Below are 26,603 nucleotides of genomic sequence, written 5' to 3'. Positions count from 1 at the left end.
ATAAAAAAAAAAAAAAAAAAAAAAAAAAAAAAAAGTTAAAAAAGCCAGGAGCTTATTTTGAAACGCTACTTGGGGTAGCATTTCAAAATAAGCTACTCATTATTTTAATCTCCCCATGTTTAACCAAGCAAAGCTTATAACTTATTTGTATCTTAAAATAAGCTATAAGCTCTACCAAACAGAGCCATTCACTAAAAGGATCAACTATTCAACTCTTGTAATTTTGTAAATATAAGTAATTAACCTTGGGTTTTTGACTGAAATAGGAAGATTTTAAAATTGTGGACAAAAATGGGAACCTTTTGGTTTTTGGACAACCCTAGGAAAAAAGCTTTTGGGAAATGTGTTTTTGATGTTGACCATATCAAAAACGCATTTCCCAAAAGCTTTTCTACTTTTGTATTTTTTTAGAATGTGCTTGGGTTTTTTTTTTTAATACCATAAAGGCAAGTGGAAAACGCGTTTGTCACTTTTTCTATTTTAAAGTCCAAACGCAAAAGGGAATTGTGTTTGTAGTATGTACACCGTATATACATACTCCAAACGCATTTCCCTTTTGCGTTTAAAAAAAAAAAGAAAAAAGGGAAAAAAAGCCAGATCCCGGTAGCGTATACGGTTGCTGGTCGGTTGCCGGCGGCTAGCAAAGGAAGGGAGCTGTGTTTGACTCCAAAGGCAACTCCTAGTTGCGTTTTACTTCACAAAGGGCTCAAACTCCCCTGTAAATACTGCGGAACTCCCAAGGTGAAGTATTTCCCACTTGCGTTTATGCTATTCAAAAAATTATCTAAGCAAATGCGTTTGGGGTATATATTCGAAAACATAAATAAATAAATAAAAAGTAGAAAAGCTTTTGGGGAATGAGTTTTTTATCCAGTCAACACCAAAAACGCATTTCCCAAAAGCTTTTTTACTAGGGTTTGTCCAAAAACCAAAAGTTTCCCATTTTTGTCCAAATGTTTTAAAATCTTCCTCTTTCAGTCAACTTTCCCCTACCAGCCTAGCAAAACACAATTTTGTACTCCGTATTACATATAAATGTAAACTCTTCTAAGCATATTCCAAAGCTATGAAAAAAGTTGAAAACCTTACTACCAAAGCATATTAATTTAAAGGTTTTAACTGAAAAAAAAAAAAAATTAAAAAAAAAATTAAAAAAAAATATATATATATATATATATATATCAAAGATATTTAATGAAAAAAATACCTTATATGAATAAAGCAAAAAAACTTAACATATTATCATGTATCCTTGTACATGTTGATGCTTGTTCTAATCAACAAATGCAAGTTTGAAGTCAAGTTGCCTATACCCCACAAAAAGAATATGCAAAACAAGCCCCCCTACTAGTTCATAAAATTCAGTGGAAGTATCACCAAAAATATTGGCCATGTTTGGTAACATAGTTAGCTTATCAGCCAATTTTGGCTTGTTTGACCACTATTAGCTGTTTGACTTGGTTAAACAGTCAATATGAGTGTTTGGTTAATCAGTTTTTTTAAACAACTTATTGCTCCAAAACGTTAAAATTCAAAAAGCTGCTTTTTCGATCAACTTTTGGAGAAAATAAACTATACCCTTAAAGGTCATTTTGCATGTAATCAACTATCAGCTAATAGCTAATTTACCAAACATCTTTCTACAACCAGCTAATGCTATCAGCTAGTCAAACCCGCTAACCCAATCCACTAACAGCTATTTGCCAAACACTCCCTTTAATAATATCACACATAACTATAACATTTTTAAGACCAAATACAAGGGGAGGGGAAAGAGAGAAAACAGCACTTCCTAAGGCAAACCTACAACCCAGCTTATTTAGGTGAGTAGGCAATACAACTTAAACATCAAATAAGATTTTGTATATGATTAACACTGAAAATTACAAAACAATCCATAAAGTACATAGGTAGCCAATCCCATTATGAAACAGAAATGTAATCCGAAAGGATTGTGCACACCAAAAAGGAAAAGATAAATCACAACTGAAGAAGAAAAAGATAAAGCCAAATAAATCTAAAAGAAGCAAACTTTAGGAGATTGTCAATGGACATCAGACATTTACCCTTCAGATGGGACATCTGTAATAGTCAGCTTTACTGGAGGTAAAGGATTTGCCACTGGTGCCCAATAGCTGCACAAATAATATTTGTTTAGAAATTTAAAATTATTTTAAACTTCAAGCAAGCATGTAAGAGAGAAGTCCTTGTGAGCATTGAAATGAAGTATTAGGAATAGATTATGATTTGAAGATCTGATTCTTCAGACACAAAAATACTATTGCTACAGTTAGGAACTCCAGGTTAAGGCTTCCATCAATTAAATAAGGCTTATTAGCAATTCTAGTCCATTAATTCAATAGATAATCTCAACAGTAAAGAAGAACCAAGAAAATGGTGTCACTTACGGGTCAGCACGACTCAATCTGCACAGTTCACAATAGAAAGTTCCAGGTGGTATTGGTGGAATACCATTCTCCCCAGCTTTCTCTGGAATGATAACACAGCTAATATGTTGCCACACATGGCATTTGGGATCTTCACACTGCAGATGAAAGTAGTGAAGCTAGATAAAAGAAACAAATACTTCAAATGTAAATACTATATACGCAACACAAGTATACACATCCAAAGCTGAGATTAAGGGAAGAATGTCTATAGCAAACAGTTTAGAGTATGCGTGTGTATGTATATATAATGAAGATCTTTTTTGTATGCAGATCTATGTGTCTACTTATATGTGGTATAGCTTAGGCCCCGTTTGGGACAGCTTTTAAAGCGGTGGGAGCGTTTCACTCCTCCAGTCTCCAAATGCTAAAAGAAACTCATTTGGATGCTGTCCATTTGGGGTGGTCATTTGGCCAACCGCACCACCCCAAAAGCCGTAGGCCAAATTCCCACTGGACCCTTTTGTAGACAATCTCCAAAATGCCCCTTCAACTATTGATTAATTAAAATAAATTTTATTATTAAAAAATTACTCCGAGAAGCCATGATTTTGAGCACACAACCTCCCTTGTGATATTGGGAGCATGAGGCTCCCCTTTTATAGAGAAGCCTCATGCTCCCAAAGGGAAACTTGGGCAATGTCAGCTTCTTTCTAGTTTTTTTTTTTTTAAATTTATTATATAATATTAATATATCAATAACTATATTGATTATAATAAATGATTTTTTACGAAAATATTACAAATAAAGAATAGAAGTGTGTTAAAAACTTAAAATTATTATATTATAAATATTTAAATGAAATTTATTTTTATTTATTTGTTAGAACTTTAAATAAAAATTATTAGTAATATATTTTATGCAAATATCCATAATGATAATTTATCATTCCAATCTTACCACCACCACTGTTTTTGTAAATAAACACATCTTCCACAACTCTAACCTCTCTAATCTAACCACCACCAGTCTAATCACTATAATATAACCGCTCTCCCAAATGGAGCCTTAGGCAGGGAGGGAATATACAAGTATCTAGTACCTTAATCATTGATTCTGTTTGTAAGGTACTTCCACAGGGACATTGAATTTTATCCATCTTATAAGAATCTTCTATTTCATCTTTAAACCTTGCACTGCTACTATCTGAGAATCCTTGCGATTTTGATGCCAAATCAGGTGCTCCAGAGGCTTGCGATTTTGATGCCAAATCAGGTGCTCCAGAGACTAGCGATTTTGATGCAAGATCAGGTGCTCCAGATACTTGCATTTTTCTAGAAACAGAAAGAGAAGATCACTTTGTAACCATATATGGAAGTATAACCAAGAACATAAATAATTCAGAGTACACATCACTTATCAGCAGCTCCGTATCATAGAAGGAGCAGAAATGCTTCAATCACTATAATTCTAACAACTACTCAGCATAATTTATAGTATAATAATACTCCGTAACTTTTCATCATTAATAAAATATCTTGGATTCAACGTTTTTCACACTTCCAAATAAACATTTATAGAATAACTTATACTAAGAGTTTGATCATTGGAAGAATTGTGAAAATCTCCAAATAAACATTTATAGAAATTACTAATACTAATAGTTTGATCATTGGAAGAATTGTGAAAATCTCCAAATAAACATTTATAGAATAACTAATACTAAGAGTTTAATCATTGGAAGAATTGTGAAAAATGCATACATATTTACATTATTAAACATTGCAAAGTATTAATGGAAAAGGGTCAAATATGCTCTTAACTATACAAGATTGTGCAATTACACCATTGAAATCCAAAAAGCTCCATTTAGACCCCCAACTCACAAAAAAAGTGCAATTAAGCGCTTTTAGTAGGTAAACGGTTAAAAGCCATTGAGTTGGCATCCACTTGTACCATTAGGGTTGATATGGCATATATTTAAATTTTAATAGTAATAATTAACAAAAAATAGAAGGTATTGAACTTGGTTCAAGCTTTCAATGGGTGTAAAGAAAATCTGGTTTAAAAATAAAAAATAATTAATTAAAATTTAAAAAAAAGGCTACTTTATTTGGTCCAATAACAATGAAACGTGGTTCACAATTTGCTAAAATCACTGAAATTTTTCCAGTGACGAACAACACAGCACTTGAAATGGATGGGTTTCTCCTGCTAAAGCTTTGTTATTTATTGACGTCCAACATCACCATCAACAAATAGCTCAATAACTATTGGCATCGTGCTGCTCAAATTTAGGATTTTCAAGCTTGACTCCTCCAGCTATGTCCATCTTCCTTCATTTTTTATAGCAGATTTTGTTGTTCTCACCTGAGCCACTGTCGAGTCATTCCCAGATCTGGCAACAGTCAAAGACCAGATCTGAGACTCCTACACACATCTTGCAACAGTCAAAGATAAGGAAGAAACCCTCCAGGGCACCAGGCAGCGTAAGGTGGTTGTTTCTCTCGTTTTCAGTTTAAGCTTCTCTGATGTTCTCTACCATGGAAACCTGAGTCAAGTAATTTCCAAAAATTCTTTTGCATTTTTTTTTTTTGTTTTTCAATTGTTTCAGTTTCATTACCTCTTGATTGTTTTGCTATTTTTTAAAAATAAACGAGATGCCTAGGCAGATTCAGATTTTATAAGTCATTTGTTTCCTATTGTTGCAAAACCAGTGTAACCAGTGTGGAGGGTTTTAATGGAGCTTTTTGGAGTTTAGTGGTCTAATTGCACAATCTTGTATAGTTCAAGGGCTTTTTTTTTATACATTTTCGCAAGTATTAATAATACATAAGCATTTCTAGTAAAAAAGGAAGCCATGCATAATGCAGGACTCTTAACACCAGGTCTAAAATGGCTTATAGTGAAAAATGGTTTTTTTAGTGTGTATAGTACCAGATAAGCCCAACTAAGCTGAAAATAAACCCTTCTAAAATGGGCCTGAATATTATGGGATGTGACTACCAAAAACAGATATATAATAACATTACATAAAAGGGGTAATTTCAGACCCCTCACTCCCCATTGTTATACAGGGATCAATAACATTTTAACCCATCATGCTTATGTAATATACACTTTCCCCACTCAACCTAAAAATGTAGAAATGAAATACTTATCAAGCTCTGGAATGAAAATATAAAATATCATCTATTTTTTTTTTTACATAATTTTAAAAATCAATATTAACAAACTTAATAATACTTTTTATTAAGAAATATAACAAGAGACAAAATGTATAATCTAGTAAAATGATTCAGGTTTTTAAAGTTTCTACGTAATTCAATGTTCTTAGATAGGTCATATCATTATAATTTAATAATATTACATAGCTAGTTTAAAAACTTTTTCATCTCCAATCACTAGAGAACTGATAGTGTACAAGACCATAGCCCAGAAACACAAGCTGAAATTAAAAATACAAAGCACATAACTTCCACTGAAAATCTTCACATTTAAGGCCTTTACTTTTTTCTTTTCTTTTTAACTAGACCTTGATGTTCTTTAGTCTAAAAGTAGACATCAATAACTATAACATACCTGTAAATATCATCCACAATTTTTGCCACCTGTTGCTTGCCAACAGCATTCTTCTTTGCCCAGCTTCCTGACACTAATCCCAGCCGGTTACGTTAGCAAAGAATAAATACAAAACTTAGGCCACCCTGTATAAGTTTCCTTGCACTAATGTACAAAAGAAAGTACTTTCCTTGACAGCTTACCCCGGTCATCAGACAAGATAGTCAATATCCGATCAACAAGGTCCTACAAAACAAATAAAGATGTTATTGACATGAAGTAGCAGTAACATATGTTGTGTTGCATTATTGGCAACGTGCAGACAGATGGAGGTGCCAAAGATTTCAGCTTAACAGTAAGTGCACCATAAACCCCAGTTTCTCTCATGAAGGATGAAGGCTATTCCAGCAATGGTATAAGTACAGTCTCAATATCACAGTTTGCAAGACTCACTACAGAAAAGATAGTTGGTGAGGGCACCATGACACAGTTTTTTAACTCCTAAAAGTTAAAGCAACATAAACTTAAAATAGAATGCAAATAGCAGGAGGGTTCCCTACAAAAAGGGCTCCCATAGAAAACCTCATCAACTATAGGTTTTCAGTACAGTATTCTTACCATAAACACATAGACAAACAAATGAAAAATAATATAAGTGGTCTGTAGTACAAGGCTGACAACCCTCCATCCAAATTTGTTTAAAGAAAATGATACAATGCCTTCAGGAATGGGGAAAGTAGATATGCAATCTTTCTACACAGTGTAATAGAGAGTCATACCTGCTTCTTTCCTTGCTTTGATACACCAATTTGAGTGAGAACATCCTTGAGTTCCTTTATCCGGAAATATGCCAACTTGTCCTAATAGAGATGATAAAACACAAAGTAGTAGTTTTTTACGTTATAAGCAACCAAAAAAAAATCCCAGGAATTGAAGCATTTCTTCATTAAAGTAGTCATTCTACCCTAATATCATTTCCAATTTACCATTTAAAACTCAAATAGCTTTCACTCTTTTTTTTTTTTTGAAACAAGCCTAACCATAATCAAATAAAATAAACTTATCTAAATAATATTCCTCCCAAGGATGGAGACAAAAGATATGGAAAGAAAAATTAGCAAGCACTCCATTAAAGAAAATAATGTTTGAGTTAAAAGGTGAAGCAATAGCATTCCATCTCACTTCCAAAACCATGGCTGCATCTATTTGCACTCCTAATTAAAAAATAAATAAAACAAACTATGATTCACCACAAATTCTAAAATATAAAGAAATGTAAATTCAATAACTAACTGTTATGAGCATATCATCATATCTGAAGCATCATGATCAATCACTCATAGTTTCATACTAAATTCTGCTCTGCTGTACTAATTTTGCAAATAACTATATCTGCCATATGATAAAATAGATTTGTTTGGACGAATACATGCAAAATCAAGAAAACTCCCAATACTAAGCAATTCCACAAGGCCCAAAATTCACTTTAAATTGTTTCCGTTCTGCTCAAAGTAAAGCACCACGATCCACATCACAAAGTCAAGAGTCTAAAATTCACAAACAGGTAGCGAAATTAAAATTCACCCAAAAAAATTTATTAAAAATAATAATTCAAACAAAAAAGGTGTTAAACCAGAGCTGAATACCTTGCAGCTTCCTACCAAATCCATGTTCACACCTCCCTGCCGACAAATGAATGGTTTTCTGCAGCTAAAGATGAACTAATCAGGCAACAAAAATCAACTCCCAAACAAATAATTGATCTGATCAAAATTCGATATCAATCCACAGAGTTTAAAGACGAAGGAGCAAAATCCATATCAAATTCACATAATCACATACATGCATAGAGTAACGATGCGAAGACTTACAGTGAATGGGAGGTGTTGTGAGGGACAGTAATCGGTAATTTTGAGGATTTTATTTGACTCTGACTCAGGGACTCGGGGTCGAGGCTCGCGTTGCCTCGCTTTGTTACGGACGTATCGTACCTTTCTCAAATCCGGTTTATTTGGTGCAAACAAAACCGGGTTTGGATTCTGTGCTCTCACGCGTACGTGGCGATTTCGTGCTGTTTTCCACTTCGGTACTTTTTCTGTGCCAGCGCGGTCGTGGCAGTGACCGCGAATTTGGTAGGAACGTTTTTTATTTTTTGCTATGAAAAATTACAATATTTTACATGCATTTTATATATTTATATATCACACCCGCAAATTAATTAACACTATACTTGCCAAGCACCTTATGCTCGGATGACATGTAGTGACCCTTTCATGGGGAGGTCATGAGATCAAGACACTATATTTTAACTCATTTTATAGGTCTAATTTGATTATCGAGACTTAACTAGAATTATTTACAAATTAATTTTTATAATATTAAATTTAATATTAGTATAAAAAATTTATATTTTTAAAATTACATTACAAATTTTAGGAACAAATAAGTCTTTAAATTTTACACAAAAAGTAAATTAGCAAGCTAAACTTTAAAAAAGTGCAATTAAAAACTCAAACATATTATTTTTGATCAAATAAGTCAAATTTATCGATAACTAGCAAGTTACCGGTCAAATCTTATCGAAAAATATCACCATCGACCAAAAGATCGCCTTCTTCGATGAAGGAGACCTTTATTGGTCGCCCTTGCCAAATAAGGTTGGTTTCCTTATTCATCAAAGTCAAAATATAGATTATAAAAACATAATCGATGGGAAGGAGATACTCAACCTGTTGTATTGCGAGACGAGAGTCTCACTTGCGTGTATGGTCTGTATACATATGTAGATTACGAAATTTAAAAAATATATACATTATTTCCTAACAAGAAACGCAATTAGTAAATGAGTTTTGTCTATTTTTGTCCAACTTTCAAAAGCTTCATATTTCCATCAAATTTCTTTGTTTTTCTACCCATTTTTGTCATTAACCCTACTTGTTACACACCAATCTTAGGTCCAATGATGTTATGCCATGGACCATGGTCCACATTGCAATGTGAACCTAGGTCTATGTTCACAATTTTTTAACTTTATATTCACAATTTTATAACTCTATATTCAATAGTATAACACAAATTTTGAATCTATATAACAAAATTGTGAATATAGAGTTAAAAAATTATGAATATTGAGTAATGTAATTTTGTATATTAAGATTTAAAATTGTGAATATAAAATTTTAAAATTGTAAACATACAATTCTAAAATTGTGAATATAGAGTTTTTAAATTGTGAATATGAATCTGAGTTTACCTTGCAAGGTGGGCCGAGGTCCATAACAAAATTTGTCGCGCTATGCCCATTAGGCCCATAGCCCATTAGTTGGATCTTCACTGAGCATTTATAGGTCTCTATTATGGATTTTAAGGGTGTATTTGGTAGTCGGGAAAGGATTTTTGAAAATCATTTTTCGAGTTTTTGGTGTTTGGTAGCGTTTGGAAAATGCAGTTAGCGAAAATTATTTTCCGTTGACCAAGGAAAATAAGCTCATTTTTTCAGAACAATTTTCAGACAAAAAATTTAGAAGTCATTTTCCGGAATGGTCACAATGACAGTTTCTCTAGTTCTTGACTAAAATGGACTAGTTTCCGCCAAAACTACTCTGATTTCGGCCATAAACCTTGCTGATTTGTTTTTTTTTTTGTTTCCTTTTTTTTTTAATAAATATTATTATTTTATATATTTTATAATTTAAATAAAATAATAAAAATATATAATTATACAATTCTACTCATTTTTCAAAAAATTTAAAATTGTGAACATAAAGTTCTAAAAACTGTGAACATACAATTTTTGAACTGTAAATATGAACATGAGTTAACTTTACAAGGTGGACCCGGTGTCATGGCATAATTCACGGGGTGTTCGAAGTAATTAAAAAGAAATAAAAGAACAGTGGATTCAGAGGTTTTGGGGGATCTGATTTTCTTCGCGAACAGGCCCCTCTTCCATCTTCATTTCATTATCAAATCGTGTAATACTGCAACACCAATCGCCTTAGACTATAACGAAGCAAATCTGAGAACCAATAGAAGAGAGCAGCGATGAGATCTTTTTACATTCTTATGATTTCTTCAATTCTTCTCTACAGCTGTATGCATATTACCAAAGCTGAGGTCATTACGCTCACAGCTGAAACCTTCAATGATAAGGTAAGAATAAATAAGCTATGATTTTTTTTTTTTAATTTTATTTTTTGGTTCTTACAGTTGCTGATGGTACTGTTATTAGTCAAAGATCGATTTTTTTTTTTCCTTTCAGGAATAGATAGGGTTTATGGTTTAATTCAGATGCTTTTCATAGTAGGCTTTAGCCAGTTTCCTTTGAGAATTTTTTATATTCAGTTCTCCTGATTTTAAATTAAAATTTAATCATTAGTGTCACATTCTCCATTATTCATTGTTGAACTGTTAGTTCTCTTTTCGAGTGAGCAAAAGGAGTGGTTTAATATAGATTTACATCATGCTCAAAAATAGAAAATACTAGATGGATAACTCCTCCATCCCAAGCCAGTTCCGGAATCCTTATGTTAGTTATGTAGTAGACTAGCAGGATTTCCCAACTTGGGGAGAAAATGAATATGAGCTCAAGTATTGTGTGCTACACAACCTGGTACTAAGGCAGAATTGGTTTAGAGTATATTTAAGGCATACAACTGAATGGTTAAAATGATGGGGATGCAGTGTTATATAAGTTATTTGCTTCAAATTATTTTTCATAAGTGCTTTTTTTGTTCATTTCTTTAGAATGATGCATGGTGCGTGGTGGTAGTATCCTCACTGCCATTATTATTTGCTTATTTATTCTACTTACGTTGTTCTTGATCCCTAATTGATATGTTTTAAATGGTATCATCATTTAGATAAATGAGAAGCATACTGCTTGGTTCGTGAAATTTTGTGTTCCTTGGTGCAAGCATTGGTAAGAATGTCAGTCTCCCTGACTCCGTCTCTTTGTTTCATATCCGTGCTTAATATTATTCTGCTGCCTCTGGAACTCTTTTGCAATGTCAGATGATTAGATATTTGACTTCTGGGTTATCATTATTCTCTTATACTCCGTAATAATTAGCTAGCAGGAATGTTTAGAACAAATGCTTAGGGCATGATGTGATGGAGTGGATACCTTAGGTTGTCTGATTAATTCTTATTAAAATAGGTCCTTTGGACTATAGAGTTTTTTTCCTTACCTTTTGCGGGGTAGTCGAATGTCAAGGGAGGATGAAGGTTTCTTAAATATAGGTTTAGTAATTTAAAACCTGACCACTTGATATTGTAATACTCTTTAGTTTCTTTTTCTAGAATCTTTATATATAGGTTAAGTAATTTAAAGAAGGTTCAGCGTAAGCCTTATTCTGATTTTCCTTTTCCAGTAAAAACTTGGGAACATTATGGGAAGATTTAGGAAAGGCAACAGAAGGTGAGGATGAGATAGAGATTGGAGAGGTTGATTGTGGCACAAATAAACCTGTATGTCAAAAGGTTGATATCCATTCTTATCCAACATTCAAGCTCTTTTACAATGGAGAAGAGGCTGCGAAATTTCAAGGTAAGAAATTGCTTTCTTTCATTTAATCGCATCAAGATTTCTATATTGAGGGTGCTTGTAAGGGTTTCTTTCATTGTTCTAGTTGGTTCTTACTGAGAAATTGACTTATTTATTATTTTCTCAGTTAGTATGGTGCCCACTGCCCATTTGAGTAAGAATGGTTATCTGTCTAAGGGGGTTATATGAGATGGGACATTAGTCATTTGCATTGACCACATATTTTACTGCCCAAGAAATTCAGTGATAAAAAAAAAAAAAAAAAACTCGTAGTGTTATAGAGTAAGGGGACAAGTTCTTTGCAAATTATTGGAGAGAAATGACATGCTAGTTCTTATAGCTAGCCTTTTCCCTCCTGCTTAAATACATGTAATCAGCAAGAGGTTTAAAACCTTTTACTTTTGTTTCTGTCAGTTATGGTGTGCATTTTTTGGGTAGACCCTGAAAACCCTGAACTCCAAGCCCAAACTTATGGCACCAAAGGCAATCCATATTTGGGTTGGGGGGGGGGGGGGTTGATACCACCTCCCCAGCCCAAAGAGAGATTGTGGATTTAACAAGAAGATAATTAATTATGTTTTGCTAGAGTTCTGCATCCATTATAACCATTAAACACTGTAAAGTGTAAGCATTGCCATGTTGCTGAAACTGGTAACTTTCATGCTTTCTGTGGAGTATTTTCACTGTGGTCCCTATTCTTTACCCGTCATTACAGCCTAATCCCTAGTTTTAGAAATTACCCACTCATCATTCCTCCACCATTCAACATTGCCTTCTTTCATCCATATGTACCCTTTAACCATCTGTTAGTGACTGCATCAAAATCTAATAGAAAACATATATGTAAGATGCATGTGGCTCCTAACTTTCCTCCCCTCCCTTGTCTCTTTGAAAATTTTGGCCAGAAAAAGTTAAAATTAAAAAAACTATAGAAATGTACCTGTGTTTTATCCTTTAAAAAAGCGGAGACATTTGCCCCTAAAAGTTGCATTTACAACATCAAAGATAAATTCAAGTTTTGCAAATGTTATGAGGCCATTGGTCAGTAGCTGAATACTACTGGTTTATCAATGCTGGTTATCAACTTTTTTACCATTCCATCAATATTGGTCAACATTATTTACTGTTAGTGAGGGTAATTTTGCACGTACTTGATGAGTTGATGGATACCTGCAATTTTTATTTGGACACAGATATATAAATTAAAACTTTATGCTCATAAATTATACTGTAAGTATTGTTAGGGTGTTCATATACTGTATAAATTATTAATTACTCCGTATTTATCTTTAGTGTACTTTATTTATAGCATACTATTTTTATTCATAAGCATAAATAAGAAAACCTGTCATTTAGTTGAGAAGCTAATCGATAAATTAAAACTTATAAAAATGGGCACCCTATGTACTAAAGATTAGAGGTTAGATTGACACAAGGACTATTATAGAGTAGGTATAGAAACAGAAACAATAAAAAATAAAAATTCAGTAGTATGGATAAGTGATTACATAACTAATTAATTACTGATCATGTAGGTTGAAAGACCAAAAACTGTAGGGTAGGGAATAGTTGTCGAGGCTTAAGATAAACGAAAACATTATTGTGGTAATTGTAGAAGTGTGTCGTTCTGATTAAACCAATGATTGAGAATTGTTGTATTTGGCATATTTGACGATATTTTGGACATTGACTACCATGTTTGCTGGTGCTGATGGATTTTTGAGTCGAAGAAAATCTGACATTACATATATGCCCTACATCTTCACGTTGTGTTGTAATAGGTAAAAGGGATGTGGAGTCACTTAAACTGTTTGCATTAGAAGAAGCAGAAAAGGCAGAAAGGAAAGCAGAAAGTGGCGAGGATAAAGAAGAATTATAATTTATGGATACAAGAACAGGGGATGAGAATTTTCCAGGCCAAGCGTGGCACTTTAGATTGATTGGATAATGCTTTTAGTTTTGTTTTGCTTTTTTATTCTGGTTACAGATTTTCTTGTTAAAATAGATTAGAAATCACGTTTTATTAAATCAAATTCAGTTAGTTCTCTGCGGTATTTTTGCATTCTGATCACATATTCCCATCTGTACCAATGTGAAATGTGAAAATCTGGCATGAATACTTTTGGACCTTAATTTATTCAGTGGTGCTGTTTAAACTGCCATTCACAATTAGTTGTGGTTAATTTAAAAAAAAAAAATTATTCTAATTGTAAAGAAAATTATATCAGTGAAGATCACACAAAAAACGAGGTAAGTTGCTAGGCAAAGTCATAAATTAAAGCTAGAAATATATAGAGATTTGAAAAGCAAGCACAATCAGTTGACAGTTTAAACTTTAAACTCATAGAAAATTGAAAAACTATTGCACGTCTAAAAATAAGCTACAAATGGACAGCCCATTGTAGGGAGAGATTCACACCAACTCACTCAAATCCATCACTAACCCACAAAATGGGCAAGAAAGGCATAATGGGAGGATCATCTGGAGCCTAATACAAAACTATTAGAAAAGTCTGACAAAATTTTAAATAACAAAAGCAAATAAATCCCCATCAAGCAAACAATGCTCACTTCTTCTTCTGGGCAGCCTTGGTGACCTTGGCACCAGTTGGATCCTTCTTGTCAACATTCTTGATAACACCAACTGCAACCGTTTGTCTCATGTCCCTCACAGCAAAACGACCAAGTGGTGGGTACTCAGAGAAGGTTTCAACAACCATGGGCTTTGTGGGAATCATCTTCACCATACCAGCATCACCATTCTTCAGGAACTTGGGTTCCTTCTCCAGCTCCTTACCAGACCGTCTATCAATCTTGGTCAAAAGTTCAGCAAACTTCACTGCAATGTGGGAGGTGTGGCAGTCCAGCACGGGAGCATATCCATTACCGATCTGTCCAGGGTGGTTCATGATGATGACCTGAGAGGTGAAGCTAGCAGCTCCTTTGGCAGGGTCATCCTTGGAGTTAGAGGCAACATAACCACGCTTCAGATCCTTCACAGCAACGTTCTTCACATTGAACCCAACATTGTCACCGGGAAGTGCCTCCTGAAGGGCTTCGTGGTGCATTTCAACAGACTTAACTTCAGTGGTAAGACCAGAAGGTCCAAAAGTAACAACCATACCCGGCTTAAGGATACCAGTCTCCACACGACCCACAGGTACAGTACCAATACCACCAATCTTGTACACATCCTGAAGTGGAAGTCGGAGGGGCTTGTCAGATGGCCTCTTGGGCTCATGGATCATGTCAAGAGCCTCAAGCAGGGTTGGTCCCTTGTACCAGTCAAGGTTGGTTGACCTCTCAATCATGTTGTCACCCTCAAAACCAGAGATGGGAACAAATGGAATCTTTTCAGGGTTGTATCCAACCTTCTTCATGTAGGATGAGACTTCCTTCACAATTTCATCATACCTAGCCTTGGAGTATTTGGGGGTGGTGGCATCCATCTTCAGAAATCAAAGTACACAAGGTCATGATTTGATAGAAAAGGATAGATACATTTCATATGTTACTAACTTAAGCTAAACTAAATCTAACCTTGTTACAGCAGCAAATCATTTGCCTCACACCAAGGGTGAAAGCAAGCAAAGCATGCTCACGGGTCTGTCCGTCCTTGGAAATACCAGCCTCAAAACCACCAGTTGTGGAGTCAATAATGAGGACAGCACAGTCTGCCTGTGAGGTACCCGTAATCATGTTTTTGATAAAGTCACGATGTCCAGGGGCATCAATGACAGTGCAGTAGTACTTGGTGGTCTCGAATTTCCACAAGGCAATATCAATGGTGATACCACGCTCACGCTCAGCTTTGAGCTTGTCAAGCACCCAGGCATACTTGAAAGACCTCTTGTTCATCTCAGCAGCTTCTTTCTCAAACCTCTCAATAACACGCTTGTCAATTCCTCCAAGCTTGTAGATCAAGTGACCAGTAGTGGTCGACTTACCAGAGTCGACATGGCCAATGACCACAATGTTAATGTGAACCTTCTCCTTACCCATTCTATTCTAGTTAGCAAAACCTGCAATGGCAAAAAGAAAAAAGAAACACATTTCAATGGCTGACACACATGAAATACAACATTACAGGTTACATGAAATACAACATTTCTATTTAGTAAAACCTGCCATGGTAAAAAAAAAACATTTTTTAAAAACATGTTAATGGCTGATGCACATGAAATACAACATTATAGGAAAAACAAAAACTTAAATGACTGATATGAATAGGTTGCAGCAGTTAATAATTTATGAAGAAAATTTAATTGATAACTGAACAAGGATCAACTAACCAGATTTGGCTACACACAAAGAAAGGTTATAGGCAGTGAACAAATTCAATTCATCACTGGAGAATTAATGATTATTCAAAAAACTAAGGAATCAAGCAATAAAAGCTTCAAATTTAATGATAAAATTAGATTCAGTAATCAATATCAAAAACATACAATTCAAACATGATTAAAAGCCGGCCCCAAATGCATTAACACCGTTATATATAGATCTCAAATGGTAAGCACATGAATCCATACAATCTTTTACGATTATCACCTCAAAGAGAAGATATCTATAGATGAAATTCATGAATAACCCAAATCTAAGCAGATCTATCGATCAGTAACCGAAGTAACATGCAAATTAGCTAAAGTATAATCTAGTCCAGTAACTACGAATTTCACCTAAAAAAAAAAACAGCGAGAAAAGCAACATCATTAACATTAATTCAAGTAACTAAGCATAAATCTAGTTATCAAAATATATCGATATGCAATTACACGAAATTCACCTCAAACAAACAGCGAGAAAAGCAACATCATTAACATTAATTCAAGTAATTAAGCATAAATCTAGTTAATAAAAACATATCGATATGCAATTACACGAATTTCACCTCAAACAAACAGCGAGAAAATCAACATCATTAACATTAATTCAAGTAATTCAGCATGAATCTAGTCATAAAAACATATCGATATGAAATTAAACCCTATAAACAGCACGGCTAAGTCTGAAAATCAAATAACAGAAACACATACCGATATCGAGATGCAAAGAGAGAGAGAGGGGGGACTCTAGCCTGGAGAGCAAAAGACAGGATATAGAGTCCGTAAGAGCGAGAGACTGAAGAGAGGCAATGCGGGGCTTATAAATCAAGTTCAGGTGGTGAGATGAGATTAGGGTTTTTCATGGACCGTTGGATTGAATGATCGACGATCCACAGATGCGATGCCTTTTTGGTCAGCCGCTTGGACAGTATCCCGCTTTCCCAGTTCGTATGTATTGATTCCTCTAAAATTGCTATCACGTTCTTATAATTATCCCTAATTATCATGCGCGTCTCCTCTTTCAAGTTTTCCTTTCCTTTTAATCCTTTCCTTTTGGGTATAATTTCAATTTAACCCTTATAATTTCACTAATTGATCAATTTAAACTCTTTGCCCTATAGTAATTTTCTATTTTTCCCACGTTTTCAACAAGAACCCATTTTTCCTTTTTCTTATACAATTATTTTTTAACAAAATTAAAAAGAAAAATAGTTTTGGTTAGTGAAATATTGTGAAGTTACTATTCTGATCCCTAATTATATGACATGTGAGTGTATAAATATTAAATTTTTAACAAAATTATGTTGTTGGTCTTTTTTATACGGAAGTCGTTAACCTTTTTAAGTTATAACATATACATGTTCAAAACATAACAAATTAAGTACGGAAATGTAAATTAAAGCTTACACATTCTAATTCCGAATACAAACATCACTAACACTACTAAAATCACGGAGCTTGTGCTAAAAATATATATCATTTTATTGTCTCATGTAATGATCTTTATTATTTACAAACAATGAAAATGTTAATTTGGACATCATACCAAAAAAAATAAAAAATTGTGCAAGTGGGTGATTGTGTGCCGTGATGAATATAAAAATTGATTAAATTAGGCTTAAAATGTGTGCATGATGGTCAATGGTACATGACACATGTATAGTGATGAGTAAGAGTGAAATGTGTCGTTTCATAGGGATTTTAGAGCTATGTTATATATCATGCAACAATAAAGTGCACTAGACAATATTAGAATACAAGTTAGAAATCAAGAAATCCATAACAATTTGAGAGTAAATAATGGTCAAATAGAGAATAAAGCAAACTAAGGTAACATAACTAATAAAACACAAGATTAAGATGCAATAATACATGAAATTAGGGCTCAAATTAGAAAGCATAATATTTTAGATGCAACAAATAATGTATAGACTTTGGAGAAAATAATTAACCAAGAGATAGAAGGATGGACACAAGAATTCTAGTTTAAAATTCACTCACATAATTATCTAAATAAAATTTAAGATAAGAATTGTGTCACTCTTGTGATGTAGCAAACCTAAGTCCTTTAAGAACAATAAAAAACAAAAAGTCCCATATTTTCTATATTGTCATAACGAAAAGAAGCACAAAAAGTCTCATGTTTCCTCTATTCTCACAATGGAAAATATAGTTTATGAAATAACAAGTCTGGAATTAAAATTGTCAAAACGTTCCAACTAGCTTGGTTAGATTGACAAATTTCTAACCCAACCTAAATTGGGTCTGGCCCGTGTAGCCCACACTCAGCCTACTCCCAAAGTATCCAAATATATTTTGTGATTTAATTGATTTAGTGTTTACAGATTTTGTTAATAAGAAGAATTTTTTTTTGAAGGGTTAATAAGAAGAATTAAACTCTGATCTTAATCTGTCAATACAATTTATACTTATCATAACCAACTATACTAATAATACTTGCTGCACATGTCGTATGATTTTATATTTATATAAATTAGTTTCAAACATTATATATTTTTATAATTACATCTTTTATTTTTCATGATTCTATATTTATATAATTCATTAAGGTCATGATCATATAACTGTTTTTTTGGTAGACATTTAATGAATCAACCTGATATATATAACATAAAATATAAATAATAAATAAGATATATTTAAATCAATCATATTATGTTACCAACTTGAATTGTATAATTAATTATTTTATATAAATATTAATATAATTATCAAGGCCGGATTTTAGGGCGTGCAAGACGTGCAACCGCACAGGGCCCCAAAATTTTGGTGGCCCCTAGTCCAACCCTGACCTAATAGTTAATATATGTATTTGTGATTATATTGGTCCAAAATTAAGTTTTTTGCATTTTTCTCTTTGCAATTTTCTTCAATTTGCAGTTTATTTATATTTTGATAGGGCCACACTTAATTACTAGTACAGGGTCCCGCAAATAAAAAAAACCGGCCCTGATAATTATATAACATAAAATTTATTTATTATATAAACTACGCAATATATAAAGTTATAAAATATATATTTTATGAAAAAAGTTAACCGCCATTTATATATACTTGCCTACAAGGATGCAAACTTTAGATAAGTTCAATTCCCAACCTATAGAGCCCTTCCTCACAGCAAACTGCTTCATTCAATTCTAAGGAACACCTTATCCTTGCATCAACATTGCCCATAGTCCTATCTCTGATTGATAATTATCAAGTCAATAACTGATAAATTTAAGTAGAGTTGCCACATATTTTCTCTCTTGTGAGAGGCATAAGCTTCCACCACAAATTCATTGTTGAAATTTGTAGTGGAAGTGCCATGCCACATGCTCAATATGCTACACTCCTTAGAATGGTTATTGTATACTAATATGATATTGAAAAGAGTAATTCTACATGTATTTCAATTCCTACTCCCTATGATTTGACTTGTTTTGATTGCTCAATTTAATAGGGAGTCATGATGTTTATCCATTCATTTTTTCTCCCTCCAATCAAATTTGAACACAAGTAAGAGTAAAAGTTGGGAGTAAGTTTTTGAGAGTTCATGAAGTATTCTAAAAAAAAAAAAAAAAAAACTAGAATGAGCTTCCTCAAATAGGCTTAAAGACATCATTCATTAGAGCTTAATTGGAAGTTTGCAGGGGCATTTCATTAGTTAATCCAAATGGGATCACATTGAACTCATAAAGCCCTTGGTGTGCCTTAAATTCCTCTCATTTCTTCATTCTTATGTGGTGATACCCAATCCTCTCTCTCTCTCTTTATATATATATATATTAAAGCCCTATAGTCTATGCATAACATTCACTTCATGGGAACTAGCAACACTAGAAATGCAAATGGTGAAGTGTTGGTTGAGATAATCCTAGCTAGCTTCCAATATCTCAATCACCAATTACTCTATAATATTTTCCTAAGCATGATAAGTATACCTATAGGCTTTCAGGTTTGCTGGGGGGGGGGGTGGGGGGCATTGATCACCAATGGAATGGTGCAGTCATGTCTTCTTGATGGTGGTAAACTCTTAGGCTCTGCAAACAGTTCATCAAATTGGTTCAACATCTTCTTTTGTTCATACTTAATATTCTCCTTCATAGAGATTCCAGGTGAAACCACTTCTTTCTCATTCATCATGAAGGCTATTCCCAAGGGTCTTGTGTGCAATTGTACATCTGAGAATTGGAATTGATCTAACCAATCCAGCCCCATCCTTAATAGTCTAAAGTCCCTTTGGAATTCTTCTTGCTGCACACTCCACTTTAACTACTCTTTGCAAATCTTATCACAAGCCGTTGATTGCCTATTAGCCTTTGTTACCATCAAGGGATTAGTTTTATAAACCTACAACTTAAAGCCTTGGGCCGTCTGGGGATCTAGGAAGTTGTTTGTATTCCTTGTCTCCATATATCTACTAGAATGATTAATCCTTATTGACTGATATTGTATAAATTGAGTTAGCGAACAAGGGGAATGAATTATTGTTGGGGTTTATGGCCCAAAGCTAAGCAGATGATCAAATACTTAGTTAATACAACAGTTGACTAGTTGCCAAAGACCTTGTGGTCTGATATTCAATATCCCAGTTAACACTCCTACATGGATGATAGGACGGTTAACACTCCTATATGGATGATAGGAGAGTGGATTCGAAATTCCGTGGAGTCAACTGTTGACTACTCAAAAAAAAAAAAAACAATCTAGTTAGTCCAAAAAGGAATTAAAAACATGAAAATTGGATTTATTAATGAAAAAAGTAAAGGTTTGGAATCTGGACAAGGTAGTTCAATCTTTCTTGATGCATTGATCTTACATATTAAGAGTGTAAAAGTCTAAGATAAAGTCCGGAGAATGAACAAAAGAATCGCAACCTAGATGGATGCTACTCAAACATCAAATTGTCTTATTTCACACCCTTAAGCAATTCACAAAAATAATGGTTTAGCCAATTGCAACTTGACCACAAATTGATAAATAAATTTCACAACCAAATTCCCATAAGAGAAAAACAACTTCATTTGTTTTACTATTAACTTTTTAAGAATTCCTTAATACATGCTCAAATGATAAAATTAAATCAGAGAAGAGCACAATAAAAAGCGGGGAAACCTGTGCTGGGGCAAAAAAATAACTAGCGTAAAGATAATTAAAACTTGAATTCTTCAAAGATGTGAAAAGCACAATGCCTATGGCAGTTTAAACTCGCACAAAATTGACACAGACTGTAGCTCATCTAAAAAAACTACAAATGACATCCAGACATACTTCCATAACAGCACATTGTGGGGAGAGATTCAAACCAACTCTGGAGCCAATCCAAAACTAGTAAAAATGTCTGATAAAATTTAAAAAACAAACGCAAATATAAGTAATTCCTTCAATGGATGATCTCATTAGCAACATTGCTCACTTCTTCTTCTGGGCAGCCTTGGTGACCTTGGCACCAGTTGGATCCTTCTTGTCAACATTCTTGATAACACCAACTGCAACCGTTTGTCTCATGTCCCTCACAGCAAAACGACCAAGTGGTGGGTACTCAGAGAAGGTTTCAACAACCATGGGCTTGGTGGGAATCATCTTCACCATACCAGCATCACCATTCTTCAGGAACTTGGGTTCCTTCTCCAGCTCCTTACCAGACCGTCTATCAATCTTGGTCAAAAGTTCAGCAAACTTCACTGCAATGTGGGAGGTGTGGCAGTCCAGCACGGGAGCATATCCATTACCGATCTGTCCAGGGTGGTTCATGATGATGACCTGAGAGGTGAAGCTAGCAGCTCCTTTGGCAGGGTCATCCTTGGAGTTAGAGGCAACATAACCACGCTTCAGATCCTTCACAGCAACGTTCTTCACATTGAACCCAACATTGTCACCGGGAAGTGCCTCCTGAAGGGCTTCGTGGTGCATTTCAACAGACTTAACTTCAGTGGTAAGACCAGAAGGTCCAAATGTAACAACCATACCCGGCTTCAGGATACCAGTCTCCACACGACCCACAGGGACAGTTCCAATACCACCGATCTTGTACACATCCTGAAGTGGAAGTCGGAGGGGCTTGTCAGATGGCCTCTTGGGCTCATGTATCATGTCAAGAGCCTCAAGGAGAGTTGGTCCCTTGTACCAGTCAAGGTTGGTTGACCTCTCAATCATGTTGTCACCCTCAAAACCAGAGATGGGAACAAATGGAATCTTTTCAGGGTTGTATCCAACCTTCTTCATGTAGGATGAGACTTCCTTCACAATTTCATCATACCTAGCCTTAGAATATTTAGGGGTGGTGGCATCCATCTGCAGAAATCAAAGCAGACAAGGTTAGATATCATCATTTGATAAAAAAAAAGGATAGATACATTTCATATATAAACTAAAGCTAACCTTGTTACAGCAGCAAATCATTTGCCTCACACCAAGGGTGAAAGCAAGCAAAGCATGCTCACGGGTCTGTCCATCCTTGGAAATACCAGCCTCAAAACCACCAGTTGTGGAGTCAATAATGAGGACAGCACAGTCTGCCTGTGAGGTACCCGTAATCATGTTTTTGATAAAGTCACGATGTCCAGGGGCATCAATGACAGTGCAGTAGTACTTGGTGGTCTCAAATTTCCACAAGGCAATATCAATGGTGATACCACGCTCACGCTCAGCTTTGAGCTTGTCAAGCACCCAGGCATACTTGAAAGACCTCTTGTTCATCTCAGCAGCTTCTTTCTCAAACCTCTCAATAACTCGCTTGTCAATTCCTCCAAGCTTGTAGATCAAGTGGCCAGTAGTGGTCGACTTACCAGAGTCAACATGGCCAATGACCACAATGTTAATGTGAACCTTCTCCTTACCCATTCTATTCTAGTTAGCAAAACCTGCAATGGCAAAAAGAAAAAAGAAACACATTTCAATGGCTGACACACATGAAATACAACATTACAGGTTAGACAAAATAATTTAAATAACACACATGAAATACAACATTTCAGATAAACAGATTCAGCGGCCACACACACAGAAGACACTCAACAATAACAAATTTAGTTCATCTCTGGAAAATTAAAAAAATCCTCAACTACTAGAGTAAAACAATAAAAGCTTCAATTTGTATTATCCAAATCATAAAATACAAACACGATTAAAAGCCCAGTCTGGCGTCGGCCAGTCAGAGATCCAACAAACACCGTTAGATATAAATCTATGAGATCTCAAATGGTAACCACATACCACAAAATATCATGCAATCTTATACGCTTAACACCTCAAGGAGATCCATAGATCAAATACATCAAATACACCCTAACCTAAGCAGATCTATCGATCGATTACAAAAGTAACATGCAAATCAGCTCAAGTACAATCTAGTCTAGTAACTACGAGTGTCACCTCAACTAATCAGGGAGCAAAAGTACACCATTAGCATTGTTTCAAGTAATTAAACATAAACCGAGTTATTTAAACATATCGATGTGCAAATACAACATATAAACAGCATGAGTAAATACGAAAACTCAAATTACAGAAGCACAGACATATACCTATATGCAGAGAGATAGAGAGGGAGAGGGAGAGATAGAGAGGGAGAGGGAGAGATAGAGAGGAAGAGAGAGGAGTCTAACCTGGAGAATAGCGAAAGGATAGCGAGTCCGCAAGAGCGAGAGACTGAAGAGAGGCAACGAGGAGCTTATAAATCAAGTTCGGGTGGAGTGGTGAGTTTAGGGTTTTTCATGGGCCGTTGGATTGAATGATCGACGATCCACAGATGCGATGCCTTTTTGGTCAGCCGCTTGGACAGTATCCCGCTTTCCCTGTACGTTTGTATTGTTTCCTCTAAAATCACCAAACACATCCTTATAGTTGTCACTAATTACCATGCCAGACTCCTTTTTAAGTTTTCTTTTACTTTTTTCCCTCTTATAAGTTTTAATCAAAAAAATCCTTTTGAATGAAATGCCAATTTAAGTATTTAGCCCTATAGTTTATTCAATTGATTAATTAAATATCTTTGGGAATAGTCTCAGGTATACCACTAAATTACACACGAAAATGTAATTGAGCCATTGAATTTATATATATATATATATATATATATATATATATATATATATATATATATATATAATCCTTAAACAATCTAAAATTATGCAATTAACTTCAAATTGACTTGATTTATCGGTTATGAATGAGGTGTCTGTTACCTGTGAAATTGTTAAAATATTGTTTTTTACATTTATAATAATACGAAATTTCGAGTATTTTTTTTTTCATTTGGATAATAAACAAACATACATATTCATATAACTTAATTACTATATGCTCGTAAAGTATAAACATTTTGATTTATATTCAAAGATGTTGAATGATATAAAGAATTCTACAATGCCAATTTATTTTGAAGCTAAAGTTGAAATGACGAATGAATACTTTGGTGGATTTGGATTTTCATGTGTCATGGGTTACAAATGAGTAGGTTTATTAGCTTTATCCATGTATACTATGATATTGAAGTCAAATTATTGCCAATTAGTTTTAGATTAAGCATTTTTGTCTTGATGGGTTACATAAGATTGGGAATTCACTACATATGCATTTGCACTTCAATTGTTTTGATGAAATTATTATTGGTAAAGGAATATACATTTTCACGTACAGTCACATATATAGTCATTATTTTGGAGTTGTGTACAACAAATATAATAAATGATACTTGTAGGGTGTTTAAAATGATGAAGCCTAACCAAAGGCCTTGTGGTCAAGTGGCATCCGGTGTACACTTTCATGTGGAAGGGAGTGGGTTCGAGCCTCGGTGGAGGCATTTGTTGACTCTTTGTGCTTCAGTAGGTTGAGAAAGTAGCTATGAACACTAGGTTCCTATAGGGTGTAATCCACATATTTTATCTTACAACTCAGACTTTTCAAGAAGGACGAACGGAATATAAAACAGTAAAATGTGATTATCAAAGTACTATAAAGTTATAATTTCTTCTACTTTTTCACCTTTCTTTTGTCCTAATACATAGGTTTTTCTTTCATTTATCATACTTTCTATTTCCTAAAAATAGAAAAAGATTCAAGAAAAGGAGAGAATTTAGAAGAAGAAAAAATATGTCAGACCTGCAGAAGACAATAAAAAACTTATTAGATATCAAAATTATCATTATCAAAATTATCATACTTTCTATTTCCTTAAAATTATATATTATTCACATTATCAAAATTAAAAATTGAAATCTATACCACGTTTTATATTTTAATTGAACTCAGCTTGGTTTTGGTCCGGATATTAGATATCCAAATTTCACATATATTACTATATTTGAATTCAAAATAAAAATTATATATTACATACATGTCATTCAAATGAATATATCCAAACATATTTTAAATATTAGCTCAAAAATATTAATATTATCTAACCTAATTTTTTTTTGTGAATTTAATAGGTTATTGGTTCAGATATTTTTTATTTATGTTATATACATATATAAATTTGGTCCGGATATCAAATGTAAATTTTTTTTTTTTTTTTACATATATTGGACTTAAAAGTAAAAAATATATTTATTATATTTAAACCAAATATATTTTAAAATATTTTAAATATAAGGTCTAAAAATCACTCGAAATTAAACTTATTGTTAATTTTATAAAGTTAATCTAAAAAAATAAATTTGAAAAAATTAAGTGTTAGTAAACAAGTTTTCTAAACAGAAAACAGAGAATGAAAACTGAAAAATTAGAAAACAGAAAATAGAAAACAGTTTTCTGTTAGTAAACATGCCCTTATGTATTGCTCAATGTGTTCTGTCTGTAAGTTGGGCAGAGTTAATAAAGCACTTTAATTGCTGAAGATGGTCATTGTACATTTGTGCACTCAAATTGTCATGCTTTTTAACACAACTACGATAACCTAACAAAATTAACATATTTGCTAAGAGGGAGGGCTAATAATGCAATTTAGCTACAAACCTAAGACCATATGAATGTATGATCATATGCATGTATGTTGATCAAGACAACAATTTTGTAATAGAGGCTAAAACCATTTTTCCCCCAATTTTAAAATTTAAGAAATGATTTTTTTTTTTTGAAATCTTCTTTTTTTTTTTTGAAATGATTCTTACTCTTATAAAAATCACACAAGTTTTACAACTTCCTGATGTGATTATTTTGGTTTAATTAATTTTTCTATTTTAAATTTCAAATCTTAACTTATTATAAATTGTCACATTAGGGAGTGAGTTTGTGTGAGTGTGAGATAGGGAAATGTAACAAGTTCCTTAAAATTGTACAGTTAAACACTTTTAGAATATCCTCAATAATTGATAATACTTGTAGCTCTATCCCTTCCCACATCTATTGACCAAATATTTGTGGCGTACTATATTTCAACTATTTATATTTTATTTTCATTCATCTATCATCATTCTATCTAAAATTATCAACTAAAAGAAAATAAGAGCATCCACATTAGTCTTAGATTTTTTGTGATTTTTGTCATTCCATGTAGGAAAGAGACGGAGGAGGAGATCGAAAGCAAAGAAAAACAAAACCAAAAAAAAAAAAAAAACAATGCATACATAAAAAATAAAAGAACCAAAAAACGTAGAACTCATTTACTCACCGCTCATTGCATGCGCCAACTAGGAGCAGCAGGTGCGCAAAAGGTGCACCTGCCAGGCTTCTTTTCAGATATAATTGTCAAGTATGGCCTACAAAAAAATTTGTTTTGCAGGAGAAAGAACTGCCTTAAAATCCTTGCCTCCCATAAGATAAAAATCGTGCTACTATTC

At 33.7% G+C, this 26,603-nt stretch overlaps 3 protein-coding genes across 5 annotated transcripts in view; 1 reads left to right on the top strand and 2 right to left on the bottom strand.

The window, feature by feature from the left end:
- LOC116016492 (E3 SUMO-protein ligase SIZ1-like) overlaps window positions 1–7,920 on the bottom strand; it is a 15,789-nt gene extending 7,869 nt beyond the window's left edge. Inside the window, exons 1-8 of one of the 3 annotated variants that reach the window (XM_031256777.1) lie at window positions 7,821–7,920; window positions 7,596–7,653; window positions 6,729–6,809; window positions 6,153–6,195; window positions 5,971–6,043; window positions 3,491–3,722; window positions 2,409–2,545; window positions 2,067–2,135 (exon numbers count right to left, since the gene is read on the bottom strand). In XM_031256777.1, coding sequence (XP_031112637.1) covers window positions 2,067–2,135; window positions 2,409–2,545; window positions 3,491–3,722; window positions 5,971–6,043; window positions 6,153–6,195; window positions 6,729–6,809; window positions 7,596–7,619 — 659 coding nt within the window. In that variant the 5' untranslated portion in view covers window positions 7,620–7,653; window positions 7,821–7,920. Of the gene's footprint in view, window positions 1–2,066; window positions 2,136–2,408; window positions 2,546–3,490; window positions 3,723–5,970; window positions 6,044–6,152; window positions 6,196–6,728; window positions 6,810–7,595; window positions 7,660–7,820 lie in introns of all 3 variants that reach the window. The other 2 variants (XM_031256779.1, XM_031256778.1) reach the window with 2 other exon arrangements.
- A 1,938-nt stretch (window positions 7,921–9,858) lies between these two features.
- Window positions 9,859–13,631, top strand: LOC116016496 (protein disulfide-isomerase 5-1). Its single transcript, XM_031256788.1, has 4 exons — window positions 9,859–10,101; window positions 10,812–10,870; window positions 11,322–11,497; window positions 13,276–13,631. The coding sequence occupies exons 1-4, from the start codon at window positions 9,994–9,996 to the stop codon at window positions 13,371–13,373; spliced, it is 441 nt and encodes a 146-aa protein (XP_031112648.1). The 5' UTR covers window positions 9,859–9,993; the 3' UTR covers window positions 13,374–13,631.
- A 134-nt stretch (window positions 13,632–13,765) lies between these two features.
- Window positions 13,766–23,551, bottom strand: LOC116016188 (eukaryotic peptide chain release factor GTP-binding subunit-like). The gene is made up of 6 exons (XM_031256352.1): window positions 23,430–23,551; window positions 22,204–22,685; window positions 21,239–22,116; window positions 21,094–21,133; window positions 15,035–15,502; window positions 13,766–14,943 (listed from the first exon to the last, which is right to left on the bottom strand). Exons 2-6 carry the CDS (start codon window positions 22,663–22,665, stop codon window positions 14,062–14,064), a joined length of 2,730 nt encoding a protein of 909 aa, XP_031112212.1. The 5' UTR covers window positions 22,666–22,685; window positions 23,430–23,551; the 3' UTR covers window positions 13,766–14,061.
- Between the last annotated feature and the right edge of the window lie 3,052 nt (window positions 23,552–26,603).

The sequence above is a fragment of the Ipomoea triloba genome, chromosome 4 (genome assembly GCF_003576645.1).
Source record: "Ipomoea triloba cultivar NCNSP0323 chromosome 4, ASM357664v1".
In the NCBI taxonomy this organism is placed as follows: Eukaryota; Viridiplantae; Streptophyta; class Magnoliopsida; order Solanales; family Convolvulaceae; genus Ipomoea; species Ipomoea triloba.
Note: the sequence above shows the minus strand (reverse complement) of the source record. Positions and strands in the feature narration are given on the sequence as shown.

Excerpts from the sequence above, each read along its gene's own strand:
- LOC116016188 (XM_031256352.1), bottom strand. The coding sequence starts at position 22,665 with ATGGGTAAGGAGAAGGTTCACATTAACATTGTGGTCATTGGCCATGTT. Across the intron at positions 15,503-21,093 it reads CACAATGTGCTGTTATGGAA|AATAGAATGGGTAAGGAGAA; the intron begins GTATGTCTGGAT and ends TTTGCTAACTAG. Across the intron at positions 14,944-15,034 it reads TGATTTGCTGCTGTAACAAG|ATGGATGCCACCACCCCCAA; the intron begins GTTAGATTTAGT and ends TGATTTCTGAAG.
- LOC116016496 (XM_031256788.1), top strand. The coding sequence starts at position 9,994 with ATGAGATCTTTTTACATTCTTATGATTTCTTCAATTCTTCTCTACAGC. Across the intron at positions 10,871-11,321 it reads GTTCCTTGGTGCAAGCATTG|TAAAAACTTGGGAACATTAT; the intron begins GTAAGAATGTCA and ends TTCCTTTTCCAG. Across the intron at positions 11,498-13,275 it reads AGAGGCTGCGAAATTTCAAG|GTAAAAGGGATGTGGAGTCA; the intron begins GTAAGAAATTGC and ends GTGTTGTAATAG.